The sequence below is a fragment of the Oreochromis niloticus genome, linkage group LG14 (assembly GCF_001858045.2).
Source record: "Oreochromis niloticus isolate F11D_XX linkage group LG14, O_niloticus_UMD_NMBU, whole genome shotgun sequence".
Lineage (NCBI taxonomy): Eukaryota > Metazoa > Chordata > Actinopteri > Cichliformes > Cichlidae > Oreochromis > Oreochromis niloticus.
The window spans coordinates 32,092,333-32,107,293 of NC_031979.2; the positions used below are offsets into that span (position 1 = coordinate 32,092,333).

The 14,961-nt window shown below is 39.2% G+C and overlaps 1 protein-coding gene across 13 annotated transcripts in view; it reads left to right on the top strand.

Annotated features, from left to right (window-relative positions):
* tenm4 (teneurin transmembrane protein 4) overlaps nt 1-14,961 on the top strand; it is a 148,670-nt gene that overhangs the window by 115,884 nt on the left and 17,825 nt on the right. For all 13 annotated transcript variants that reach the window (XM_019345294.2, XM_019345296.2, XM_019345297.2 and 10 more), the window contains 4 exons: nt 1,095-1,327; nt 2,246-2,400; nt 6,492-7,369; nt 11,912-12,084. In XM_019345294.2, coding sequence (XP_019200839.1) covers nt 1,095-1,327; nt 2,246-2,400; nt 6,492-7,369; nt 11,912-12,084 — 1,439 coding nt within the window. The remainder of the gene's footprint in view (nt 1-1,094; nt 1,328-2,245; nt 2,401-6,491; nt 7,370-11,911; nt 12,085-14,961) is intronic.

Consider the following 14,961-nt stretch of genomic DNA (forward strand, 5'->3'; position numbering starts at 1 on the left):
TTTTTTGGATTAGTCAGATTTTTTTTCATACATTTTCTGACATGAACTAACAAAAAAAATGTGTCAGTCAGCACTTGAAAAGAAAAGACCTTTACCCTCAGTAACATCATGTTTATGGAAGCAGAGCCAAGGCTGTAAAATCACTTTAAAATAACACGGTTTAAGAAGTTTCTAGCATCTGGTGTGTGCATAGTAAAATGTAATTGGTCTTGCTTCCAATCTCCCATGCTTTGATTTATCACCATGAGTTTATGTTTATAGTAAGCAGAAGTGTAATTTTAATGGAAATATTATTCTTTGTCATCCTAATTTGTACTACTGTAGATTTGTCTACAGCTATCTGTGTTTTCTGTCACCTATCCTGACTGGAGTACATCAGTAGGTTGTATGCATCCTGCCGCAGCAGGACTGGTTATATTTGGTTCTATTGTCTGTCTGTCAGGTTGGGCAACCTCCTGTGGATATGTTTGTATGGATGTGAAGGACGGCATTGTTGACTTGGCTGGGATTTTAATAGGATATTTTTCTGTGCTAGAATATCAGCCTGATGGATGCATAATGTGTTTGGATCTCTAGTTCAGTCATGCATATATGTTTGTATTTTTAAAAAGTTCCAAGTAAAATAAAAAACATAATTATTTGTATCGTTTTCAGCTTGTATCAAAGGAATTTCTTGGGTCATAAATATTAGCACCGCTCCACCCTCATTTCTCTACTACATTACTATTTCTTCAATAATATTGTGCACTATTACACACACACTCACACACTGTATTTAAAGGTCGACACAGACATATAGATGTAGGTACACTGGTACTTTCACTCCCTTTTCGAAACGCGCTTTTCTTACTAAGCTGACTGCGTGAGTCCTAAGCCGCATTATTATGTCATGTTTAATCTCATTTTTATTTTACCATGTTTAATCTCATTCTGTTTTCTTTGTCCTGGGTATAAACTGTAATTGTGCCCAATTGACTCTCTAAATGGCTTTTGAATCCATTTTAATTGTATTACACAATGTTTCTTATTGAAAGAGCTGTAGCCCTTCCAGCTTTATTGACTTGAGCCTCTTCCTCTCTTTTCCCTCCACTCAGCAACAGCCCTGCACATAAGTACTACCTGGCCACCAGTCCAGTGAACAACGCCGTGTACCTTTCAGACACCAGCAGCAGGAAAGTGTTCAAGGTTAAATCGCTGAATGTTGTGAAAGATGTGGCCAAGAATCTGGAGCTGGTGGCAGGCACTGGTGACCAATGTCTCCCATATGACGACGCTCGCTGTGGGGATGGAGGAAAGGCTGTTGAGGCCACTCTTACTAACCCCAGAGGTATTGCATAGATGTTATTAAAATGGATATAGTTTCAAGTCAGTTGTCAGTTTTGTTGAAGTAAAGTAAGTTTTTGAAGTAAAGTGGATCAATATACATATATATATATATGTATATATATATACATATATACATGTATAGCAAAGATACTGCCCGGCACCATCAAGCTCCCCGGATTCTGGTAGAGGACCCGAACTTGAAGGATAAAAAGACTGCCCTCATCCAATTCATGTATATATAAATACAAATTATATGTATCTATTGTGAAATGATGCTTTTGCCTTCAGCTGTAACCCCAAATGTGCAGCTAACTAGCTAGTTATTTTTAACAGCATGTCTTTCTGTGATTTTCCGGGATCTTCTTTTTTGTGTTCCATATGGGCATGAAGCATTAGTCATTCAATCACATGCTTATTCTTTGTCCTCTACTGTGATGACATTATGAGTCATATTTGCTGAAAGAGCCCCTGTGAAATGTGCATATCTATAGCCGTGCTTTGCATTGAAAAATAGAACGGTTTGCTCTAACTACTGAAAATATGAGGTCCATATTTTTTTTCAATAATATTTGTCAGACTTCAGAGTAGTAGAAAAATACAGAGACTTGCTAGGCTTACTAAGCTTCATTGTTGTTTGAGGCTGATAGCGAGAGGGAAAGACACTGATGAAGTTTTCACCATAATTGAATCAATACTTACAATACTCATCTATTTTGATGTTTCTATTGTTCTTCTTTATTGATTAAAAAATCAATCCTACCATTAATTTTCATTGTCATGATTAGTCTTTCATTTTATTGCAGTGAACTGTCCTTAATTGTGATTTGGTTGGGCTCTGTGCTCACATTAAGTCACAGATAAACAGAATAATTTAAGGATATTTCCCTCTTCTTCTCATTGTGTGACTTTTTATCTGCAGGCATTACCGTGGATAAGTACGGCGTAATCTTCTTTGTGGATGGGACCATGATTCGCAGGATTGATCAGAATGGTATCATCTCCACTCTTCTGGGATTCAATGACCTGACCTCTGCTCGACCTCTCAGCTGTGATGCTGTGATGGACATCTCTCAGGTATGACCTCTTTGGAACTGTGCACTGACGTGTGCTTTCCTCTCTCTCAACCTACATCTGTCTCCTTGAATGACCCTTGTTTTCAGGGTGCTTACACCTCCACATCAGCTGGTATTTCTGCAGCTTGATCCTCCAAGCCTGCGTATAGTACTGTAGGCCTTGGTTTAGATTTGGTATATATCCACAAGACTGTCTAAAAGGTTCAAGATGATCTTTTTTTCCTGTGTGCAGTTTATTTCAGCAAAGTTTTGGTCCTATGATTCATCATAAATGATAAAATACTTCAGGTCAGTTTAGATATTTTTTGACTCACAGGAGGAAATTCATTTTGCAGCAAGATGAAAAAAATATGTAAATCGGACAAGAAAACATTTTAGACTCTGTAGTTAATCAAGAGCCAGTTTCAGGGAAACATCAGTTTATTGCTTGGGGAAACACTGAAAACTTTTACTGCACCTATTTTTTTTCTACAAAACTTGCCTTTCTGACCTGAGAGGTCAATTCTATTAACCTAAGGATTATCTTTTAAGATTCAATTACATAGTTTTCACTGGTGCTGTAGGATTATGAACTTGAGAAAGCAATACACAATCAAAGCAGTGCAAGCCTGATGAAAGTTAAAATCACCTCACAGATACAAATAAAAACTGAAAACGAGCAGTTAATTGGGCTCAGTCCAGGCTTGGGCCTTCCAAAGTATGAGGACCATGCTGAAACCAGAAGTAGCACTGTGGTTTTTGTAGCTCCGATTTGCTAAATGCAGAGTGCCAGTGACCTACAGCTGTAGGGGAATGAAAAGAATGACCTTTAACCTCAGTGGCTTTGACTTCATACACAGATCTTCACTCTGACGCACATGAACACATGTATACACACACATACACTACGCAGAACGCATCCCCCAGGCAAGGACACTGCACTGAGGTCACTCTCTGGCTCACTGACTTCCCATTTGGAGGTGACAAGACAGACTTTTAGCATACAGAGCTGTTTTTGCCTCCTTGACAGTCCTACCCAGTAGTAAATAAAATCCCCTTCAAAATGTATCTTTTTTTAATTTTAATTTTAATTTTTATATGCCAGCGACATGATTCATAACTGTTTCAGTTTTACTTCCATGAATTGAGCAATTTGAGGCTTGGTTATTGGACTTGATTGAGGTCCAAGCCCAGCTCAGTATGCATGCAATCATTTGTTTCTTTCCTCTTCGTGTATTTTGTTGAGTATGGATGCAGGATACAGGTCTTGAGGGGTCCTCTTCTGCTTTCTGTGGGAAGCTTTCTGTGTGTGAATGATGTATTCAGTAGAGGAAGCAAAGCCTCCAGCTGCCCATTTGCAGCCCCAGGGGAACTTCATCCCCCCTCCTGACCTCCGCTTGCTGCTCCTTTACCTCGTCACACACACAAGTGCCTATGGATGCTCACCATCCCAGTTCCACAAACACGAGGACACAGGCAGACTGACTGCAGTTCTACAATGATGACAAATCACACAAGCATTGCCAGAGACACTCAGACAGTAAAAAGCATCCATTAAAAATTCATCCAGAGCACATAGCTTCCTTCTTCAAACACTCCCCAACCCCTCACTTAGAACCTGACTTTCTCTGGAGAAGGCTCATCACAGTGGTCATTACTTTTGCTTTACCACACCTGGCACACCAAGGCAAGAAATAACATTAGATTTCTCTCTCTCCTCTGATGAGGTCGTTGTTATCTTACTTTGCCATCTGTGCAGTGAGCAAGCTACAGCTAAATTCTCTCTTAATTCAGTATATACCTCTGTAACCTTTTTATTATTAAGCAAAATGACAATATTTTGACCTCATATATGTTTTTTCTTTCTACCAAGGCCTTGGGTCGTTCCTGTCTTAGAAGTATCTTCCATTTTCCTTGCATTTTTTTTTCTTTAAAGTCTTGGAAAATTTCGCTGCATTCCCCGCTGAGCTTAAATGCAGGAAAATCATGTCTTAAAACAAGATCACTCAAACATATTTCAGGGGTGTTAGCAGCTTCAGAAAGCTTTATCTAGACTATGACTGTGACATTCAATTCAAATCTGAGAGGGACTTCAAATAATGACATATTACTCTTCTTGAGGCAGGCATCATGCTGTTACTAGCAAAGAGTGCAGAGATTACTAATGGAACATGTCATTATAATTCTTAATACAAGTTCTATTTCATTTAAAATAGTTTGATGTTGTGTTGGTGCAAATCTACGGCTTGCTTTCTCAGCTGTTGAGCATGTTTTGGTTTTTTTCCTGTTAGCGGCTTTGTCTAGCAGGCGCTTCTGACAGCATCCCCACTGTATAAAAGGGAGGGTATGATCTGGTTACAGCATATGGGACAGCAGCTCGGGAAATATCCCCTCATCAGTCAGAGTGGCGTGAAAACCTCCTTACAGGCAGCTCCCAGGAGCCACTCCACACTTGGCTCATGAAATATTTAACCAGCAGTGTTGACAAGAAATAGGTTTTAAGAAATTGAAAGTCTACCCTTCATTATCCAAGTAAATGCATTTTCTGCTTACTGAGCGATGACATGTATCCACTAGTCTCCTGTTTGTCGTATGTAGCCAAAAGATACATCCCGTTATATAAAGCTCTTCCATTATGTGGCAGATGATGGGAGGTTTATAGGATGTGAGGTGTGTAATGCTCAAATCTGTTTTTCAATTACAGGTGGGCAGGTGCCCCACTTTTAAAAAGACGTGCCTTCAGGAATATGAACAGAGCCAAAAGTTTAGAATCATTCAAATCATTATCGCCACAGAATGTCACTGTCTCAGTGTTAACTTTTAAATTAGAACATTAGGAATATGTGCAGATAACAAGGAAGGAAAATGCAAAATATATCTAATGATCTTCAACGTGAAAGCTTTCTGAATTCTATTTTGCGTATTTTGTTCTGTGTAATCCACATTTAAAAAGAAAAAGTGAATTATAGGCCCCACTGTTTTTATATTTCCAGAAATTCTCAGAAACCTGTTTTTTTTTAAAATTGCAAATCTGTTTTTTTATTGCAATGTACTGTTTGATCCCAGAGAGCTGGAGAAAGCCTACTATGTGGCCAAAGTGTGTCCATACATAATACACTCAAAATGTTTCATTGTGTCTTTTAGCTGTCTACTTACTTAACCTAATAATATATTAATATGGTAGTCAGTAATTTTAGCTCATGACTAAGTACTGTATACTTGGGTGTTTTAACAGTATCCATTGCAGAAATAAAAATATATGCAATTTCTAGCTCTTTATTGCTAATTATTAAGACTTGATAACTTTCTTCCTGTTTCTACTTTCTAGTTTTCTTCCTTAGTCTCTAAGACAAAGTGACCAAACAAAAGAAAGGGTCCTCTGTGTAAAATCTTACCTTAAATCTGAGTCTGTCTTTGTATTTTGGTCCAGGTTTTAATCAGTTTCCTTTGTTGGAACTCCAAGGCTTCTATTGAAATATTGCACTTCATATTATGTTTCTAAGAGATCCCACTGGGATCATAAGTGAGAGGGAGACCAGTAAATTGGATGAAGCCAATCATTCCAATTTGTTAAAAGCCTGATACATTGTTAGCAGAACAATAAGTCATAATTTAGGAGGCCAGAGACAGGCTAGGCTTTCATTTGGTAAGTGTGCTCCAGTTTCTTTTCAAGGACTCATGCAATCTCTTGTCATTACAAAATTAATAACCCAAAGCAAGGAAAAACAGAGACTTGGGTGAAGGATGCAGAAGCCTCGTCCTTAAGTGTTCACAGTTCTCATGAACCATCGCAGTGTGCTCTTTTCAGTTAATCTTATCATTTGTATGATCTCTTCTCACACTGCCCTTCTTCACCACTGTTGTTATCATCTGCAATCTGAAAAATCATGTTTTTGTGTATCACCTTTTAAAAGTACATCAGCTATTTTCCTCCTCATCAGATAATAAATTGTTTAAAAATGTTTTTACTTACAGCTTAAGCTATGAAATAATCACGTTTTTTCCCTATGAGGCGCTTTTCCACTTAGAAATTGAAAACTGTGTAGATCGATAAAAGTATGCTATATGTCTTTGTGACCTAAGGATTATATTTTTGTGTCTTTGTCCTCATAGGTGCGCCTTGAGTGGCCTACAGACTTGGCAGTGAATCCAATGGACAACTCTCTATATGTTCTGGACAACAACGTAGTACTCCAGATCTCTGAAAACCACCAAGTCCGTATTGTAGCAGGCCGTCCTATGCACTGTCAAGTGCCTGGGATTGACCATTTCCTCTTGAGCAAAGTTGCCATCCATGCCACCCTCGAGTCAGCTAATGCCCTAGCTGTGTCCCACAATGGTGTTTTGTACATTGCTGAGTCAGATGAAAAGAAAATAAACCGAGTCAGACAGGTGTCCACAAATGGAGAGATCTCCTTGGTTGCAGGGGCACCAAGTGGCTGTGACTGCAAGAACGATGCCAACTGCGATTGTTACTCTGGAGATGAAGGCTATGCCAAAGATGCTAAACTGAATGCACCATCTTCTCTGGCAGTATGTCCAGATGGAGATCTTTACATTGCAGATCTGGGCAACATCCGTATACGCTACGTTCGCAAAAACAAGCCTTTTCTGAATCCCCTCAGTATGTATGAGGTGTCCTCTCCCATTAATGATGAACTCTATCTGTTTGACTCCAATGGCAGCCACATTTTTACACAAAGTCTGACTACAGGAGACTATCTCTACAATTTGACATACACGGGATCGGGAGATCTGATCAGCATTACTGATAAGAACAAAAACACAGTGATGATCAGAAGAGACACAACAGGAATGCCCCTGTGGCTAATGGTCCCTGATGGACAGACCTTCTGGTTCACCATAGGCACTAACAGTGCCCTTAAAACTGTTGCTGCCCAGGGTCAAGAGCTAGCTGTAATGACCTACCATGGAAGCTCGGGACTGCTAGCAACTAAGACAAACGAAAATGGATGGACAACATTCTTTGAGTAAGTAATATTAAGAAACACCTTTATAATCATTATACTTAAAAGTCTGGATCCAATTTGAGCTGATAACTGCATCAAAGCAAAGAGGCTTAAAGATCTGTTTAATCTGTTAATTCAGATATGCAGATTGGACAGTTTTGTTTAGGTTTTTTTTCCTGGAGAATCTGAACTAAGAGCCCTGAATTCATTATATCACTGAATGCTTTAGTGAATGAATGTTTGCAGTCGAAGAGCTCCTTGGCATGTGAGTTTAGTATTTTGGCATATGAGTTCACTTCTTATGGCTGGATGTCTATGTCACTCAGAATACAAGACCTGTGGAAGGATGGGTGTAATCCTATTTGCTGTTATCATACCAAATAGGATTACTGGATGATATGTTACTCATCTGTGCCCTTGCTTGCAGACTGCAGATCATCACTTGTTTGGAGTTGTTGGGTACAGGAACAACATGTATCTATTGAGTAGTACAAAATTTATATTCATATGACTGGGATGAGCCCCAGAAATATAAGCATAGTTGAATAGCCAAAGATATTAATTAATTCAGGCAAAGCATACCTTGTGAGGAAACGACGGAAAACACTCCCACAGTTTAGGATTTCATGTTCTTGTGACTTGCATGAAGCAGTCTGTCCCTTAGCTTAATGTACCAGGGGATAGTATGCTAACTGGATGTCATTCCAAAAAGTGTGATTAAGCAGATTGGCTGGTCAGACATCTGTTACACCTCGCTGGAGGAATATAACTCTGACACATAATCAGACGCTCTGTTTAATATGAGCAGACATTTATCACCTGTGTTTGATTTGGTTGTCATCTGAGATGGTTGCACTGAAAAAAAAAAAGTGGAAAAGTGCAGTGAAAACAGCTCTAATGCAGCCATGCATAGGCGTTTCTCGAGGTAGACTGAATTGCCTGAGGCTCAGACAAATTTAGTGGGTGTTTGGAATTCTGAATGATTTCTCTATGACTTTCTGTAAAATGGCTTCTTTTATTTTTTAGGTTCTAACATACTCATTTTCTAATATCTAAAGAGAAAGCAGAAATTGACACACCTGACTTATAGTAAAATAATGAATGTTTAGGTGTTATTTAGGTCAGCAGTCCCCAACCCCCGGGCCACGGACCGGAGTCGTTTGGTACCAGGCCGCGAGAGTTGAGGCTATGGTGTCAAATTTAAAGTTTTCAGGTCTTTTATAGTTAACTCGGTTTCCCTGGGTCTTTTCCTGTGTTGTAGTTGTGTGTCTTATTTTGAAAGAAATATTTCCGCGTTACCATAGTGACCAGAGAGCATTAAGGGGCAGAGAGGAGGATGTTACTCTCAATGTTGTTGGCGCATTTCAGGAGGACGCTGCTAATAAAGTTACACAATTACACAGTGAATTCACGTTTTTTTTATATTTACAAAATACCACAGTTTTTGTCTTGGTTGTATCATTTTATTTTGTTGCATTTATCCGCGACACCTTAAAGGCCAGTCCGTGAAAATATTGTCTGACATTAAACCGGTCCGTGGCGCAAAAAAAGGTTGGGGACCGCTGATTTAGGTGATAAAACCTATCGTTCATGCACTGCATTGTTAATTTACTGTGGTAAATAATAATACAATATTTTCTACAGGCAGAAGATATTCTGAGTGATTACCTTTGTCTTATGATGATGACAGTGATCTGTGATAGGATGACAGTGCTCCACTCCATAAGGCATGTGAGGCCACTGAGGGGTTTGAGCAGCAAGAGCATTTTATGATTCATATAATAATCATATGGCATTTCCAATCACCAGATCGCGGCCTAGTTGAACACATTTTACAGCTTCTGGCAACACATAGTGGCCCACCGCCTTCATAAGACACTTTGTGATGTTGGTAGAGTAAAACAAAATTGTTATACATGTCAAAATACTTTGGATAAAATGAAGTCCATGTATTATTTCATTTCCTGTCTTTCCCTTTCAAATTAAGCAATGAAGCTTTGTATTTACCTACAAGCAAATCATTTGATCCATGCTTTATTTACACCCAATAAACAGGGTTTTGTTTTTCTTGAATAATTAGCTTTAAAGGTCATTTCACCACCTGAGGGTCAAAACCGTAATTTGCTACCATCAGAACCTCTATTTATCTCTGCCCACCAAAGTGCACTGCTAATCATTTCACCCATATTAATTAATGTGTACTTACATTCCATGCTTCGTGGATCAAAATTAATTTGAATGAACGAAGGAAAAAAAAAACAATAGATTGACTAGAGAACAAAAGACATCTGCCACACTGTCTTTCTGTTGTAACCCCTGGAAACCACATTTGTACGACAGTTACTGCACACACAAACGGTCTGCCGGCCTTAAATTTATGTTGTAATGATAAGTGCTTCTGCTTAAGGGTTATTCTAAATCATGATGAATTATAAAACACCTAAATATTCTTTTATCATTTATTTAAGAAGGTAGAAGAATTTGTGTTTGGCAAAAAAATGTGCCTTAGCCACTGGGCTTTAGTTATATCAGTAAGTTATCAGTCACATGTGCTCAGAAATTCTCAGGCAGCAAGACAAATTGAAAATATGAGTGGAAGTTAGGTATGCTGGGGGTGATGCTGATATGAAGTGTTCAGCCTATTGTTGGGGCCCAGCGTGAAAGGTCATAGAGCTAGCATGTGACACAGAGGTGATGCGATCCGAATAGACTTGTGGCCAACCAGAGGGAAACTGCTCCTGTCCTTCTGCTGAGCACCCTGCCCCTGTGTGCCCCTCTTGTCGAAAGAAAGCAAAGTAATAGGCAGCTGAGCTGAAGCAGGCCAAAACCATTAGAGCTCAGCGGTGGAGCTCAAGGAATGGAACTAGCTTAAGGCCCTAATTGAGACATAGAGAGTTTGGGTCAGTGATCAAGCTGGGGCTTGTAGTGTTGCTCTAGAATGAGATTTCTGTCTTGTGGACTGAGTCTTTTGTGCAGAGGTGAAGGCAAACAGGAACACTTTGTCAAATAAATGGAACCATTAAAAGTAGTATGGTGCAGATAACTTGCAGTGCTTTCACTGCAAAAACTTTTGATTGCATGATGGACACAGGGAGAATTTCTTGCTGATAATATATGAGCAGTATCAAAAGAAATCAAAGGCTTAGATATAAATTACTCTGCTATTTAGTATTTCCTGAAGTGGAAGACTTGGCTTGAAATGTATCTATGAATCCCAGTCCCTAGTACAGTTGAGATCAGATAGCATTTATCTCTGGGAGATGATTCCTCTCCCACTCTTCCTTTCCATATTGGATATTTGAGATGGCAGCGCTGAGGAAATATCTGTAAACCAGCACCCGCCATCTCATTTATTAGAGGCTTTATTATGGCAGGCAGCAACATCGAAGAGGCTTTCCAATCTGTATTCAATGTGCAGATAAAAGTCTTCTTTCTAAGTAATGTACCGTTCACTCGCTCCAATTCTGGAACACTGAAAATCTGAAAGATTTAAAATTGTTCTATGCTGATGTGCTCTCTGAGCAAAATGAAACAATCTGGCCACTCATGTTCCTGTATGTGATGAACTGACTGATCTATAAGCTAGGGAGATGCTGCATCTCTCGAAGGATTCACACCTGAGCGCTCCTATTTCATAGACTGTATAATGAGATTAGGCAATATCGCTAATCTTTTAAGCTAATAAGCAGTTTTCCAAATGTAAAAAAGGTGTTTGCTTTCTCATCTTAATCATTTTTTTAATCTATTGCACATTTATAGTATATTTTGCCTTCCCACTGTCGCTAAGTGCTCGCTCAAAGGGGCTTATTTGATTGTTGGGGTTTTCTCCTTATTATTGTAGGGTCTTTTCCTTACTATACAAAGTGCCTTGAGGTAACTACTGTTGTGATATGATGCTATAAATAGAATAGAATTGAAATTAATACTTTTTTTAAGTTACAGTGAGAAGTATTGATATTAATGCCCCATTCACATTTTGTTGAAAGGGCTAGAAAAGGACAAAGCTGCTTAGTTTGTTGGTGCACCCACCCCTTGTTTGTGAATAGAAAATTGCAGGAGATATTTTGCGCTTTTTCAAAAGCTATGCTGATTGTGCTTCGATGATTAAAGATGATAGCTCTGAAATCCCATGTATTACCTCAGGTTGCCAGCACTGATGGATTTGCTGCTGTGTTTACTGCCTGTGTTGACACATTGCTTCAATTTGTGACAACACGGAGGAAATATCGGACTCTGCGGAAAGTTTCCAATCCCTACCTATAATTACCATTAGCAGAGTTTATGCTAGAACACTTACAGAGAACAACTCATAATCACTGCTTATCTGGAATGACACAGCAACTCATTAGTCACATTTATGTACCTACAATCATTTATGCATACCTGACTGGCATTGATGATCATGATTGCTTCCTTATGATTTAACAAACCTCAACAAGGCTTAGTAAATTTTTAATACCACAGCACTGTTTATGTTTCAGGCATAGTGCCTGTTTATCCGTGTTTTCAGATGGCGCGGTCCTCTTTGCCTTCTTTGGTTCACATCAACATATTTCTTTGTAGGTACGACAGCTATGGGCGTCTGACTAACATCACCTACCCCACGGGCCGAGTGAGCAGCTACCGTACAGACGCAGACAGCTCGGTCCGCATCCAGACAGAGGGCTCCAACAAAGAAGATATCACCGTCACCACTAACCTGTCAGCTTCTGGCACCTTCTACACACTTATGCAGGGTGAGTCTCTTTTACGGTGGCCGTAAGTAGAGCGGTTTCTTTTTTTAGGGTTTGTTCTGCGAGGTGAAGTCCCAAAAGCTTTAACTTTGCTTATGTCCCTGATATTAATTTATACAGCTGGGACTAGGTACTGTTAGTATTTTTAAGAAAATCTTTCTCATCTGCATATATTCTGACTTCCGTTACCTTATGTTCTAGTATTTTATTAATCAACAGTGTATCCCCTTTATCTGTACATATAGCACTCGAGATTGTAAATAGATTTTAATACTTACCTTATTTTTGTGAAGGTGTTGCATTCTCCTGATTTAAAAAGAGTGTATTGTAGGGGGCAGTCGCTCAGAAGCCCTAAGGGAAACTGGTGCAAGCTAAGGGACTAGACAAAGAGCATTTTAGAGGTCTCTGTGGACTGTCACTTCAGGATAAGACCTTCTTTGAGCTCAAGCTGCCTGGATGGGAGCTCACAGGCACTTTCTGGCTCAACCCGGTGCAGCTCAGCCTCACTGAATATTTTTGGGTTGCCACTCTGTAGCCGAATGAGAGTTTAAAAAGGGAAAAAAAGGTTTTTATATATAAATAGTGTTTAACAAATAAATAGTTCAGTGATCTGGACATACACAGACATATGTGCATATAATATAAATATTTAGTAAGCATGTTGCATTAAATTAATTGATTTAATATATGTATTGATTTTGTGCTGTGTTCCTTTTTCCTCTTATTGTGATGATTCATGCCAATAAATTACTTTTGAATTTAAAATTGTAACATGACTTTCGATAGATGTGCATAGGTTTTGACTTTGTTAAATATATTTTCTTTTTGATTTGGGCGGTGCAAATCACATTTGCCTTTATCTTTCGACACTAAGGCCGAGGCAGTTGTCTCGGATACAGATGTGAATAAAAAGCAACACTTCCTGGATTGCTCCAAACATGATCTTTTAAATTCTATCTGTGGGTTTGAAGACATCATGTCTCATGCTTAGTTGAGTTAATATCACTCACAGAGGTGCTTCTCTGTTTTTAATAACATGTGTAGTGCAGCTTCCACTTCACAGAAATGAAACAAATATTGATTTTTCTGTCAAAAAAAAATAAACGATAAAACACAGTGCCGGTGGTCCATACAAGATCCTCAAGGTTTAAAAAAAATTCCTGAGAAAGATTCATGAAGAGATAAGGCTGTTTTTTGAACACATCTAGGTGTTTTGGTATCTGTCTGATATCTATCTGATATTATCTTCACTAAATCTGGAGCAACTTTTAATTTATTAAAGATGGGCTACGCACACACCCTTCTACTTTCTGTTTCTGAGCATATCCCCTCTTAGACTACTGACTGCAAAGCTGTGTCTGAAACGGGAGATGACAATCTCTGGTTTCTCATTTTTGTTTAACGGAGTGGCCACCTCCATGTTGTGACCTTGTCTTAGGCATCTGCCTGTGAGGAAAGTGGCGCCAGGAAATCTGCTGTTAATTAATTCACTATTGTCTGCTTTGTTAGCTGGCAACTGGGTGATCACATAGCATATGACTGTGCTGCCTTCGAGTTTCTTTCCTGCTCATTTGGCTGTTTTTTTCCCCTCTTCTCAGCAAGCACCATCACAGTTTTGTGAAACAGATTACTTTTAAGATTTAAGGGATTAAGGGCAGAAGCTTTATAGCTAGAAGAATAATCAGGTGTATTACAAGATAATAAAATATATCCAAATAATAAAAAGTTGCAATTATCTGCTTTTAAAGCTTAAAGATACTGTACATAGAATGCTATTTATAGAAGAAAAATGCAAGTCTGTTTTACATATAAGCCACTGTGTAGAGGATATGAGCTATTAGGAAATTATAGCAAACCACGTTGTTATGGTTTGCTATATTTCATGACAGCCAGTATTTTTCCCCCTTCTATTGCTGAACTGAATGTGTGTACTACTTTTACAGCATTTCGAGTTTTGTTTGGTCTCTGAGGCCTCTTTTAGGTAGGGTCTGCCCCAGTAGTCTTTGGTCAACCCCTAAAGTGTCCGTATGATGTAGAGAGGCAAGGGCCAGTACAAGGTCAGTCATGCCTCTGTTTCTCTTGTCGCAACAGCACAACACATCCTGTGGTGCTTTGTGAAAAAGAAAAAGATAAAAAAAAAACTGCCTTTCCCCGCACGTTGTGTTTATTGTTGTTCTGCGTCCACAGCGAAGAAATTGTCACAGCCACTTGAACATGACACATGAACGCAAGGAAATTGCAGCGTATGAGTTCGTTTTTTCTGTTAAATGAAGTCAAGTAACTAATGTGCTGGATGACAAACCATTATTTTTCTATTGTTCATATCGAGAATCACATTCATCCTGGTCCCTGTCAGTCTACTGACAGGAGGCAAGAAGGACACATTCTCTGAATGTATATGAGATGCTCAGTGGAAACATTAGTCATTGGTCTGGAGCTGGAACACAGGCTGCCGTCACCTAGGGACAGTAACAGACAGGCTCAGATTTATCCCTTGTGGGTGAGTGCACATGTGTGAGTGTGTGTGTGTGTGTGCACACAAGTGCGCGTGCGTGTGTCTCACCCTGCCTTCTCTGTGGCCACAGGCAAGCCAGCAGCTTTTGATAGTTTTCATTCCTCCATATCCTCCAGGCTGCTGCAACAGCTGTAAAACTTTGCTTTACTGGCACTGTGAAACCTCTCACTATTGATCTTTGTTGTCAGAGACCCACTGCGTTATTGCAGTGGTTCTGTTAAATACTGCTGCTAAAGGATTTCTTTTTGCTGAGCAGCCATTTCAGGTCATTATGTTTGCGCCTCACTGACATGGATATTAGATTTAGTCCTCTTGCTTTAGTTACAAGAAGCTATGATTGTTGCTTGCCTTCTAATCATACTCGT